Here is a 13042-nt window from a genome sequence, read left to right as displayed (position 1 = left end):
TCAATAATCTGACAATCATGGTCATTTAATTGTGGAAACTTTGATTAATTGTGCAGCCCTACTGCCACCCGAAACTGATCTTAAAAACTACATGCAAATGCTGAGGCTATTTGTCTCAGCTTGAAAACAAACATGAACACGTGCGAGAGACACCCAGAGAGACATGGACATGCACGCACACACACGAGAGAAATTCACTCACCTTGTAGTTTTCGTTTATCGGCCATGGCTGAAGACTAGGATGCTGTCTTCATGCCTTCTTTCACTGTGGACGGAACAAAAACAAAGACAAATAGCTTAGCTTTAGGACATGCATGAACTGATCATCTCCACTAGGGATGCAGCACCAGGATTTAAACCTGCCCATAACAGCAATATTTGAAGAAATGTACAGAAAACAAAAAAATAATGTATCGTTTTTACACAAGCATCTAGGGGTGCTTTCGTTATACTTAATTAGGCCTAATCATAGGCTAGTGATGGCTAAGAGTTTCTAATACACCGGCAGATACAATAATACACAGGCACTGGTGCAAAATGTTTTGGCAGAAATAGATGAAGCCTTTTCATCCAGCCAAGGTGAACTCGGCATGCCATAAATGCTCTTTTTTTTTTACAGCGGTTCTGCCCGTAAGCGACAGCACAGTCTATCAGTCTTCTGTTGTAGGCATTGAGCAGCCCTAGTAAAACGGCATTATGTGCACTGCAGCAGTGTACCTTTGCTAACCACGTACCTTGGAAAAGCCTTAAGTGGATTGATAATGTTCTCAGCAAATTGATATTATGCTAATTGAACTTTGGGTACTTACAATATACATTTCAATTACATTTCCTAACTAATTGATGCACAGTCTGACTCTGGCACAAGATATTTAATTATGCCACCAGACTGTCTAGAATCCACGTTCGTGGGTGTGCAGGGTTCAATGCCTTGCTCAAAGGCACTGATGAGCGCAGAAGATATCGTTGCTGTCGGCCACAAACGTATCTTATCTCCATATTTTAACTTTGTGTGTTTTTTCGTAAATTAATGCCCCTACTTGATCTTACTACAGCGCCACACAAAAACAGCAGATCTACAAGCTCGAAACGCGTCTCAAAGCGACGCGTTTTGAGCTTGTCGATCTGCTATTTTTGAATTTGAATCCTGAGAAGTAACTGTTTTGGACGTATGAGGTTTCCACCCGACAGACGATATGCGGTTGCCGTCGGTCACGTTGACTCTTATGAGGAACAAACCTGGGACTCACTGTCCCTCTAACCACTAAAGAGGACATCCCACTTATTTATTTTAATTTAAATGTTTTAAGTCCAAGCCTCCCTCAGTCCATGCATGTTAACTCACTACCACAACAATTTCAGCACATTACTTTTTCATTGCATTTCAGATTGTGGTGGCGAACAAGCTGCCGACTCTCTGAGCTCAGTTGATTTGAGTTAACGAAGTTAAGGACAGGTGGTGCGAGGACAAACACGGTGAGAAGGAGAGGAAAAGCCTCCTGTGTCGCAGGCAGCAAGGCCACAAGGAACAAGCTTTTCACATTAGCTCAGGAAATGCCTCTAGTACCGGCTACTTGTAGACCTGTCACAATTATTATATAATCGCCTTTGTTTGTGACTTGGGATTGGTTCAATCCGTTTGCCTTTTCAGGCTTTATTAAACCACAATTGCACAGGGCAGATGTGACATAACTTAAATATACAAAGAAATGACTGACCAATGACCGGTGCCAATAATCAAAAATAAACAATGTATTATGACCAAAACCAGCCATGCATGTAATAATTGTATAGTTTCAAAAGTTTTCATAAATAGCGGTAATAGCGGATCCAAAAGCGATGATGTGTTGTTACCTTATAGATCTGCTGTTTTTGCATTTTTTTTCGAAAGATTAATTTATTCAGGTGAATGGAAGTGATTCTGACAATTTTGCTAAATAATTCAATCAGATAATCGCCATCAGGCGATTGTGTAATAAGTTGTGACAGGCCTAAGTAGTCTGTGATGACGCTCCTCTTCACTACTAGACCTCCTCAGACTTAAAAACAGCATCCTTATCAGGGTTATGTAAGGACGGGCTGCACATAACCACAGCCAGCCTAATGAAACCAATAGTCACTCCACCAGTGGCACTTAAGTTTGCTTGTCCTCAGCCCAGCTCCTCCAACCACACACACGTCTCCACAAGAGGTGACTAAAAACCAAGACAAAAGAAACAAAAGAAAGACATACCATCTCCGGTTTACTTCCTGTATCTGCGTGACGTAGGTGGCCACCTTTTTAGGAGACCGGAATTATGTTGGGAGTCTATTCATTCCAATGGGAGAAGTGAACGTGAACACAGCTTCTGAGCGAGTCTTTACCCCATGGTCACTAAACTAAATATTGGACCCAATCAATCGCCACAAGCCACACAATATTCCGGACATTTTGACACCAAAATAGATTTTTGGAAAAACATTTTTGGAAGCGCAGAATAGGGACGCCCCAGATTGAAAGTGGTTAAGTCTGAGTTAACAGAAAGGTCTGCGTTTATTGTGAGCGCACAGAAGACATATGACATATGATATGACATGATAATGATAAACAACTGAACCTAGACATACACTTTTTGTAAGTCTAAACAAAAGAAGGTTATCCAAGATCTGACCCAGAGGGAAAAAAAAATCTTAAGATATTTTTGGGTCTTTTTCTGCCTTTATTGGACAAGATACAGTGGAGAACGACAGGAAACAGGAGAGAGACAGGGAGTGACACGCAGCAAAGGTGCATTAGAGCCTATAGGTGGCATGCACCTTAACCACTCAGCCATCGGCGCCACGTGGAGCAGAGTTATGAGCGTATGACACGACACCTCTGCTGCTACTCGGCCCATCCATACTATACAGCGGAAAGGTCCCCTAGGCTAGCTGCATCCCAGCCAGTCCACATGTGTTATCGACAGTCAGTGTCCATTTCAATAACGTCGTTACAGTTATCATCAGCCAGTAGCACGCACATACACGCGCACACACACACACACACACACACACAAAGGCATGAAGGGAAATCGGATCTAACAGGCGAGGAGCCCACCAGCCGACATCAAAGTCTGCATACATCAAAAAGAAGACTACTCCCTGCATGTTCCAACACTGAACCCATGTTAACACACTATAATGAAGCAGCTCCAATTAGCTTGAGCATCACTTATTTTTGCAACAGTGTGTTTCACGCATCACAGCCCAGGGGTAACCTGGACCGTCCACCCCATAACACACTCGGCTCACCCCCATTTTTTCCAGACCACTCTTTTTTACTGAGGGGTTAGGAATACGTTTAGGGTTAGGCATAGTTTTACTGAGGTTACATTAGGAATACCTGACAGCGGCCGTCCCGAGGTCGCCGGATTTGACCCGGGGCAAAGGTGTTTTGCGGCAAGCGTTCTTTGTATTCAGCCTAGGCCCCTTAAAAACACACACACACACACACACACACACACACACACACACACACACACACACACACAAAATCTATAGTGTTAATTGAAGTCAGAGAGAGTACACATGTAATCAAATTACCCATTTGTAACTCTGACAATGTACAAATGTAACCAATACATTGTACATTGTCATAGTTTAAATGGATTTTATTGTATAGGTAGGTCATCTCAAACCACACTCACACACAAGCACCCATTCAGTTTTTTTGGGGGGGACCATGCATTTGAGCTGCATGCACGCCATAGCCTTAACTGTGAATCCCTCATGACTCCAACAACTAAGTCCTCTCTAGTCGCCCAGTTTGGTCCAAATGAAGACTACTGTGAGTGTGTGGGTCAGCAATATCATCACAAAAAGAAAGAGAGACCGTTCACATGGAGACAGTGTTTATAAACAACTGAACACAGGCATCATTACCATCACTACTACAACAACAGCAACAACTGCAAAGAATGTTTTTTATAAAGACAGCATGATGTTTAGACAGATGCTAGGTTAATTGTTTATCTGGTATACAGATGCTAGGTTAATTGTTTATCTGGTACACTATAGTTTCAATGTACAGAATATGATTTAAGTAGCATGCCCTTTAGACAAATGCTACTGTAGGTTCATGGATTACCTGGTATCCTATTAGTTTCAATGTACAGAATGCTAATTTAGGTAGCATGATGTCTAGACAGATCCTAGGTTCATGGTTTTACCTGGTAACCTAGTTTCCTTGAGGCACTTGCACTGTGCTCTCTCTGCAATCTATTGCTTCTATTGTACGTGGGCTCTGGATAAGAGCGTCCTAAATAGTAAAATACAACAAAACAAAAAAATAAGACTTGATCTGCTGCACCAAAAACAATGTGCCACACATAAGTGTGTGTGGCACTTCCACAACTCACTCCTCAGCAAAAGTTAGCAGCCACGTTGGCACAAAGAAAGTTCAGCATCTCCACAATTATAAGATCTACAAGCATAACCCGTGGGTGTGGAGATCAGATCACATCTTAATGCTATGACACTGGTTCTCACACAGTGGGGGAATCCACTATCCAGGGATATTCTCTGGGTTACCTGAGAGAGGGGGGGTTTCCAATCCAAATGGACCCTTTTTACAAGTCTGTAACTCTGAGAGTATATACAAATGGAACCATGGGGTCCATTTGGTTCCATTGGTATATAATAATCTCAGAGTTATGGGGGGGACCTATAGGCATTTGTAAAGTTTGAGAAGCAACTGGGTCCCTATGTGATGTGATGTGGAAAGAGGAGAGACACAGAGACACTCACTCACACACACACATACACATACACACACTCACTCACACACACACAGAGGGAGAGAGAGAGAGAGAGGCAAGAAAAAAGGTAAATAAATAACCGTCTCTGGGTAGTTTTTCAGTTTACCTGGGTCTTCCCGGGTTAGTTTCTCGTTTCCTGGGCTCTCCACTGTTGCTAAAACGTGAGCCGCTCCCGTGCAACGGTGCTTTCTCCGTTTTTATTTTTATTATTTTTTATTAAATAAAATTCCCTTCGCTAAACAATCACTCTGAACATCCAAGATGGCTGCCAGGAACACCTCCTCCTCCTCTTTCGGATCCAGCGTTGCCAGGTTTTGTGAGAGAAATGAGCAACCAGGTGTAGGAAAACAAGCCCAAAAGAAGCAACTTTTAGGCCACATGAGCACTTTAAACTTATAATATGTATTTTAAAATAGCAAATTTACAAGCTCTACAAGCTCACAACGCGTCGCATCGAGACGCATTGTGAGCTTGTAGATCTGCTATTTTCAAAAACATATTTTCGAAACATTTTAACAACACAAATGCTCCCCTGGTGGCTAAAAACATTTTCATGAAAATATTTGAGAACCACTGGTTAAAAATAATAATGAAAACATTTAGAAGCTAGCCTAAATAAGCAAGTACACTTTAGAGACAATCCCACAAAACCGCAACCAGCGCAACTGCGCAACTACCAATATTTACAAACAACTTGACTGAAAAAGAAGCCCAAAGTAGCTTATAATAAGCCGACATGGCAACACTGTTCGGATGCTCCTGGTGCACGCGCGTCCCCGCCTCCCGCGGCAGCCGATTGGCCGCCCGCGGCCGTCCCCGTCTCGCCATTGGCTGGGCGTGGTTGTCACTCACGGCGGACGGACGGCGTTTGCTACTTCCTTCCGCGCAAGTCTCGCGGTGATTGGACAGATTGGAGAGGTGAAAGGTCAACATGAGTTTTTGGAGAGAGGAGCACAGTCACACCCCCCTCTGTTGGCACAATTATAATTATTTATGATAGATTTATTACATTATTTATTGTCTCCAACCTGATACCAGTGGTGAAAGGAGAAGTAATCAGATAAGATGTTATTGTTTTTTTTACTTATGTAAAAGTGGCAATACCACAATATAAAAATACTGTATTCAAAATTTGACTTAAAAATAAAAGCAGAAAAGTATTGTCATCAAAATATATTTAAAGTCCCAAAAGTACTCAACTCATTAATCACTTTTTTTATTTTCCCCCTCCTTTTTTCCCCTATAAGCTCACAACGCTTCGCTATGCAAGGTGCTGAGCTAGTAGTTAACTAGTAACTAAAACTGTCAACTCATTGTAGTGAGGGAAAAGTACAATATTTGCTACTGAGGTGTAGTGGAGTAGAAGATTAAACTTTAAAGTATAATAATAATAATAATAATAATAGTCTGAATTTATATAGCACCTTTTGTAAAACCCAAGGACGCTTTACATCAAGATAGAAAGACAATCAACCAACAAACAAACAAACAAACAAAACAACAAACAGCTAGTTGCCATGATCCAAAGTAAATGTACCTCAAAGTTGTACTTAAATAGTACATGAGTAAATGTACTTACTTTCCTCCACTGATGGCTAGCACGCTCCGTTTGAAGAGTCAACTGTGAGATTGTGAGATAATGAGGATGGTGAAAACCAAGCCACAGTCTCTCAGCTGTCAACTGCTTCTGGACCAAATTACACAGACATCACCCTGAGCCAGAATTTGATCTGTTTTAAATAAGCAACCTGTATTTATTCCCGATAGGGCTGGCTGGCCACAGTTGCCATTACAATCACCCCATATAATATTCATATCAGGGATGTAGCTCCTGGTTATAAACCTCAGTTCTAAGTTAACCACAGAAATGTAATCCTCCAATCCTCCAATCCTTCAAAACCCACCTTTTCAATATGGCTTTCCCCAGCTAGCTGCACATCCCCTTGTTTCACTGATCCACTGTCTTAACCTTCTTAGTTTTATTTTCCTAATAAAGTAGATTTTATTTTGTTGCCCCCCCCCCCCCCCCCCATGTAAAGTGTCTTTGGATACTTAAAAAAGTGCTATATACATTTTTGATATTATTATTATTATTATTATTAAGGTATTACTAACTTACTGAACCGAGACTTCAGGAAAGTCAGTATGGGCGACACTCCCATGCTCATAAAAACAAAAAAAACAAAGACTGGGCCTATTCATATTAAATTTCAGTCGGACACATAAAGGGATAACAAATTGTGGTGTAATCATAACAATACAAAAAAGACGAGGAACACAGAGCAAATAAATAAATACAAAATCACCCAAGGAGCTCATAACCAAAATGGCCCCAGTGGATCGATAAAGTTCTAAAATAAAACATCCATATTCGTTGGTCAGCCCCTCAACACCAAAATGTGTAGTATCTGGAGCGTAGTACTCCCCTCTGTCACTGAGTGGCAGTATAAGGCTTGATTTCACACAGCATCACTGTAGTAGTGTCACAGAAGTGATTATTTTGGGAGGGTCGCGGCCTGAAAAGGTTGAGAACCACTGCGCTAACACTGAGCTATCCAAACTGTCTCAGTTGAGAACAAAACAACATTAACAAAATGTCACCCCTGTTTATTATGTTATGTAATCACTACCTTTATAAAAATGACAATTATAGACAACAGTCATGGTTTTCAAAGTGCTTTATTGTGTGGGTTGTCATTCAACATTCAGTCATTTCTTTTTTTTTTCTTTAACAAGAACATCATTTTACATAACCTTATAAACCACACACATACACAACCAACTTAAATCAAAATATTTTACCTCCAAGCAACAGCTTTCCATTTCTTTTTCTTTTAACAAAAATAATTTACAGCCAACTTGAAAACTCCCAAGAAAATAAATATATGAATCCAAAATAATACTCTCCATTTGACCCATCTATTCCGAAGAGACTGTGGGTATGGGAAAAAATAAACAAACAAAATCTGCGTACATTAGGGGATTTACTCCAAATACTGTATAACTTTAGGAAAGAAAACACAAAATAAACATTAAAATAAATAAATAATCAACTTAAATCGTGCTGCTGAGGTAGGACATCTTACGAAAAAAAAAAAAAAAAACGGGCATCTTCTTCCGGAAGCCTGATTCATACTTAAGTCACACGACGGTATCGCGTGCCGAAAATAACAGACCTACAATCTCACAACGCGTGAGGTCTGCCATTTTCACCACGCGATGGCGTCGTGTGACAGAGTACAAATCAGGCTTCAGCTCTCGTTCCTGTGCCACGGGTCAGTTAGTTGCGGAACCTATAGGAGATGGGCAGCAGCTTATGGGTTTTCTTCATGGCCTGGACGTGCAGGTGAGTCTGCTCGTCCATGGCCTTGTAGCAGCGTCTAGCATAGTCCAAGAGCTTCTCCTTGGAGGCCTCGAACTCCCCCACCTCAGTTAGCTGCGGGGACGAGAAAGTACATGTGGTTTATTACCCATTAAGACCTGAGGCTGATTCTACACATTTTCGTGCCAAGGACCCCCAAAATGATATGCATTTGGCCGCACACCCCACTCCCATCTGAAATTTGTTTTGTGCCAGAGACACCCCCAGAAGAGAAGATTTGCATATAAAAAGATTCTACATTTTTCACAATTTCTCAAACACTTTCAAGATTTTTCAAAAATGTTAAAAGATGGCAGATGTACAAGCTCGCAGCGCGGCACAAAGTGACACGTCTGCTATTTTTGAGAACCACTGTTCTAAACCACTGTTCTAAATCCTAAGAGTTTTATGTAAAACCTATGTTGCTATATACAGTATATATATATTTGTATAGCTAAAATGACACAGATGCTTTCTCGGTTTCAACGGGTTAACAGCGCAAACCGGAACACCTTCCCTGACGATCGGAGGGAAGCTGAGCCTGTTTAACTTGGCTTCCCCACTGTAACTGCAAGGGTACAAAGTACAAAATGCACCCATTAAGTGTCCATTACACTCTCAGGGTTAAATCAATTTTCTAGTTTCTACATGGATATATATGTTTGTTTTTGGCCTATGGATATGAGTCTAGTACATGTGCATATCTAGATGTATACATACAGTATATAAACATGTACATACAACATACCCTGGACAATAACACAGGAATAATTTAAACAGGAACCTCCCTGCGGTGAGACCCTGTTTATACAGTCAATAGCTGAAGAAGAGAACCGTGGAAGCAAAATAGTAGAGGAAGCTGGGGACAAACCAGGCAAGCAGGCAAGACAGAGACAGACTGATAGAGAGATGAAGGAAAGGGAGAGGGGGAGCAGGACAGACAGCAGTACCTTCTCTGGTGCGACAAGCAGCAGCTCGGCGATGGGGGAGGTGGAGGCCATGGTGTTGCGGTCGACCCCGTGAACCTGGAAGGCTCGGGACATGCTCCTCACACGCTGGTAGGTCGACAGGATCTTCTTGTAACGCATCAGCACGCCATCTGGGTCCTTCACTGTAGGGGCGAGAGACATCATATGGGAAGGATGATACATCGTGACAGACATATAGTGCAGTATAGTAATGAGAGGTCGCAAATCTATCTTGTTAAATTGTAAATGCCATAGTTCCATGTTTGTTTCTTCATTTGGTGTTGTTACACCTGGGTGCACATAGCAGAGAGGGGTAATGTTGCAGTCATTCCTGTAGATACAAGTATGTGTCTTTTCTTCCGTAACAGCCAAACAGATTTGGATGGAACTTTGCAGGTAGATTGACATTTGACCAAGGACTTGAATTATCAAATATTTTTCTATTTGCATTTGAGTATTTAGTTTGTCTAGTGAAAGTGACTTCTAGTTGTGTTCGTATAAGATCAGTTTGTAACCACTTTCACCCCTGGCGTCCATAATTTGGGCATGTCATTATAGTTGAAAATCAGTTGATCAGTTGAGCTTGTAGATCAGCTATTTTCGAATAGCCAAAGTATAAAATAGGGCTTAAGTGGTTAAATTCTACCACAGTGTAAAATTACACATTTCCATGTATATGTGGAAATGAAAAGGTTTCTAGTCTATTCTCTTGTTTTCTGGTCTATTTTCCGGCAAGGCAGCAGCCTCACTCACCCCTCTGCCTCTCGCGTCCGTGGGTGATCCTGAACACCCTGGTCATCCTGGGCTCTCTGGTGCATCTGCCCTTCTTTTTCTGCCCTTTCTCCACGGAGGAGTCTTCCTCCTCTTCATCCACTGTCTCCTCTTCCTCCATGTATTCTTCCTCTGCGTAGTACTTGTCCTCTGCCACATGGTACTCTTGCTTGACTATGGGAAAACAAAAGACACATAAAGACAACTAGAACTAAGTCAATGTGAAATGGTAAACGATCAAGTCATGTTCTTCTTTGACTACAGCCAAGAAGAAAATGATCAATAGACGTAAAAAAAAAAAGTTAAATAAGTAAATAAAAAAAAGTAACCACATACAAAATGCCAAGGAGAGATTATGGCAAGTCACAATTCACGTCTTCAGGTTTGAATACTTTTGTGTGCACATGTTCACGTGCCCCATAGGCCCTCCCCCTTCACCCAACCCTACACACGCTCTCACCAGGGACGACGGCGGTGCTGCCGCGTCGGGAGCGAGGAAGCGCCCGGCGTTTGAGGGTCATCCCAGACCTGGTGGTCATGGGGGAGGGAGGAGATGGCGAACTGGCCGGCTGGTCCTTCACTGCCACGGCATGCTGGTGGTCCACTGGTCAGTGAGAGAGAGAGAGAGAGAGAGAGACAGACAGACAGAGACGAGAGAGAGAAGAGGAGAGGAGATAATAGCATTAAGGAATATCCATGTCGAGGGTCAAAAAACTACTTCTCAGTTGGGAGCAGAGGGGGAACTGGGGGTTCCCAGACCCAGACCAGTTTCACAGAGAAGAAACACAAAGAGCAAACAGTTATATGGATGTAGTAAGGGATAACTGGTCATTTCCTAAATGCTATACAAACGTATCTATTTAGGAAAGGAGGGGACAAAAAGAAAAACGAAGGAGGGATGTTCAGTCTAAATGATCATACACAGAGGGCACAGCATTAGAAGGCAGAAGCCATGCAGACTTGCATGTTGTAACATCTTTACGTAAGGTGCACTGTACGCCTGTGTCACCAAAAACACAGATTTACAAGGTCATAATGCATCACAAAGTGTCACAGTGTGACACTTAACCCATAACTGCTCCTGGTGAGCAGGTTGATGCTTTGCATGGTTTCCTCTGCCGTCTGCATGTGAATGAATGGGTGAATGTAAAGCAACATTGTAGCGCTTTGGATAAAGGCTCTATATAAATACATCATTTACTTTGTAGGCTTGTCGATCTGTCATTTCTTGATAAAAAAAAGTGTCTGGTTTACATAAACAGAGTAGTACATACAATGGAGATAGACTTATTAACCCTGCATAAACCCTAGAATGTAAATGTTAACACAAATGCAGCAATTCCTTGGGGTATTAGAACATAATAGAACATTTGGGACTACTTATCCTATTTAGACCTGAGGTCTAGATCTTTTCCTGGATTCAAATTCAAAAGTAGCAGAACGACAAGCTCAAAATGTGTTGTTTCACGCCGTGTTTTGGGCTTGTGGATCTGCTACTTTTGGTGCTTTTGTGTGACGCTGGAGTATGATCAGGTAAGGCGTTCATTTACGAATAAGAAAAAAAAATAGTTTGAATACAGAGATAAGAGATTTCTGCCTGGCACAGCAACGATATACAGCAACAGCTAATGTGATACAGAGGTGTTCCCGGCTTGAAAGGTATCATAACAACGTATAGGTGATCCAGGTCTAAATGGGGTTAGTTAGTACTTACCCTCCTGGCCTCTCATGTTGGAAATAAAGCAGCTCATTTGGCAGCGCAGGAAGTTGCGCTCCTCCTCCAGCTCCTCGATGCGTTTCTGCAGCCAGGCGTTCTTCTCCAGGGACACGTACAGGTGGGTGCGCAGGTTGGAGATCAGCATGAACGGACTGTACTGAGGAGGAGGCTCCAGCACCACGGGCTCTGAACAACCAGACAGGCAGACAGACACAAATGCTGATTCCATTCGAGTACTAGTTCTATGGGACATAATGATTTATGACATAGGAACAGATAAAAGCAAACAGCACATTATGATCATGTTCATCAGTGTCATATTTTTTCTCTTGCGGTGGAAAGTTGTTGTTTTTTTGTCAATAGCGAAATGATGTAATACATTGACATTTATAGTGGAATAATGTAGCTACATTGTTCAGAGAAGAGAAGAGAAGAGAAGAGAAGAGAAGAGAAGAGAAGAGAAGAACAGCAAAAGAACAAAACTGAGGTTATAGTGCAACTCTGAACAAAGTTAATACTTTATAGCATAGGTTTTCATGAATCCCAGGCCTTGGTCTACAATTTAAACCATAACACAGTGTAAATATTGTCATCACCATCAATAGGCTATAATAATAACATAATGGCTATGTCTATGTTACTGGTACATGATAACACAATGAGCTACACCAGTGGTTCTCAAAGTGGGGTCCAGGGACCCACAGGGACAGGGTTCCTTCATAGGGTTCTAAAATGGACCCTTACAGTGAAGTATGGGGGTCCTTGAAGTTAAAACAAGTTTGAGAATCAGCTCCACTATGTGTTCCAGCTTGCCATCATACCTTCCATCATGTGCTGGTTCTGGTTGAGGTGGAAGCCAGGTGTTCTGTCCAGGCTCTCCTCGTAAGGAAAGGAGACCTCATACGCATCCAGATACAAGCCTCCACCTCCTCCTCCACCTCCCACTCCACCTACCACTCCTACAGGTCGTCGAGGGACATAATGACCTGAGACACCCAACAGGTGGACACACACACACACACACACACACACACACACACACACACACACACACACACACACACACACACACACACATTGGAAACTTAACAAACGTAACAAAACATAACTTAATCATTTCCTATCTCCAACCACTTTTAAGCTCTACGACTTTAGCGAAAATTGCAGACCCTCAAGCTCATGTGCGTCGCAAATAACGCCTCGTGTGCTTTTTTCGGTCGGTTCTTTCGCTATTTTAAGAACATTTGTGAAAACTGCTCCAAACATTTCGATCACATGATGCCCAAAATAGGGACGCCCGGGTTGGAAAGTGGTAAAACAGACAAACTATTAAATCATCACAGCTTAAGTTGGTGGAGTTACATTAAAACATCATAGAAGCAGCATAATAAGTCGCTGGTTGGTTATTACCTGCAGGGTTGGTGTTCCGTGAAGTAGTCGGAGGATTCAT

At 42.0% G+C, this 13042-nt stretch overlaps 2 protein-coding genes across 5 annotated transcripts in view; both read right to left on the bottom strand.

The window, feature by feature from the left end:
* LOC311061147 (CCR4-NOT transcription complex subunit 3-like) overlaps window positions 1-5030 on the bottom strand; it is a 49306-nt gene extending 44276 nt beyond the window's left edge. For all 4 annotated transcript variants that reach the window (XR_014602374.1, XM_084079695.1, XM_084079696.1 and 1 more), the window contains exons 1-2: window positions 4882-5030; window positions 203-265 (exon numbers count right to left, since the gene is read on the bottom strand). Coding sequence is in view for 3 of the 4 variants with exons in the window: in XM_084079695.1 (XP_083935821.1) it covers window positions 203-227 (25 nt within the window). In the remaining variant the exon portion in view is untranslated. The remainder of the gene's footprint in view (window positions 1-202; window positions 266-4881) is intronic.
* Window positions 5031-7868: 2838 nt separating this feature from the next.
* On the bottom strand, window positions 7869-13042 carry LOC311061208 (coiled-coil domain-containing protein 106-like; the record flags this gene model as incomplete). The annotated part of the gene is made up of 7 exons (XM_084079762.1): window positions 7869-8211; window positions 9087-9247; window positions 9858-10049; window positions 10336-10479; window positions 11590-11778; window positions 12414-12551; window positions 13003-13042. 7 exons carry the CDS (start codon window positions 13040-13042, stop codon window positions 8056-8058), a joined length of 1020 nt encoding a protein of 339 aa, XP_083935888.1. The 3' UTR covers window positions 7869-8055.

Source organism: Gymnoscopelus microlampas (genome assembly GCF_963454915.1).
Source record: "Gymnoscopelus microlampas genome assembly, chromosome: 15".
NCBI classification, from domain to species: Eukaryota; Metazoa; Chordata; class Actinopteri; order Myctophiformes; family Myctophidae; genus Gymnoscopelus; species Gymnoscopelus microlampas.
The sequence above is the reverse complement of the archived record's forward strand: the minus strand, read 5'-3'. Positions and strand labels throughout refer to the sequence as shown.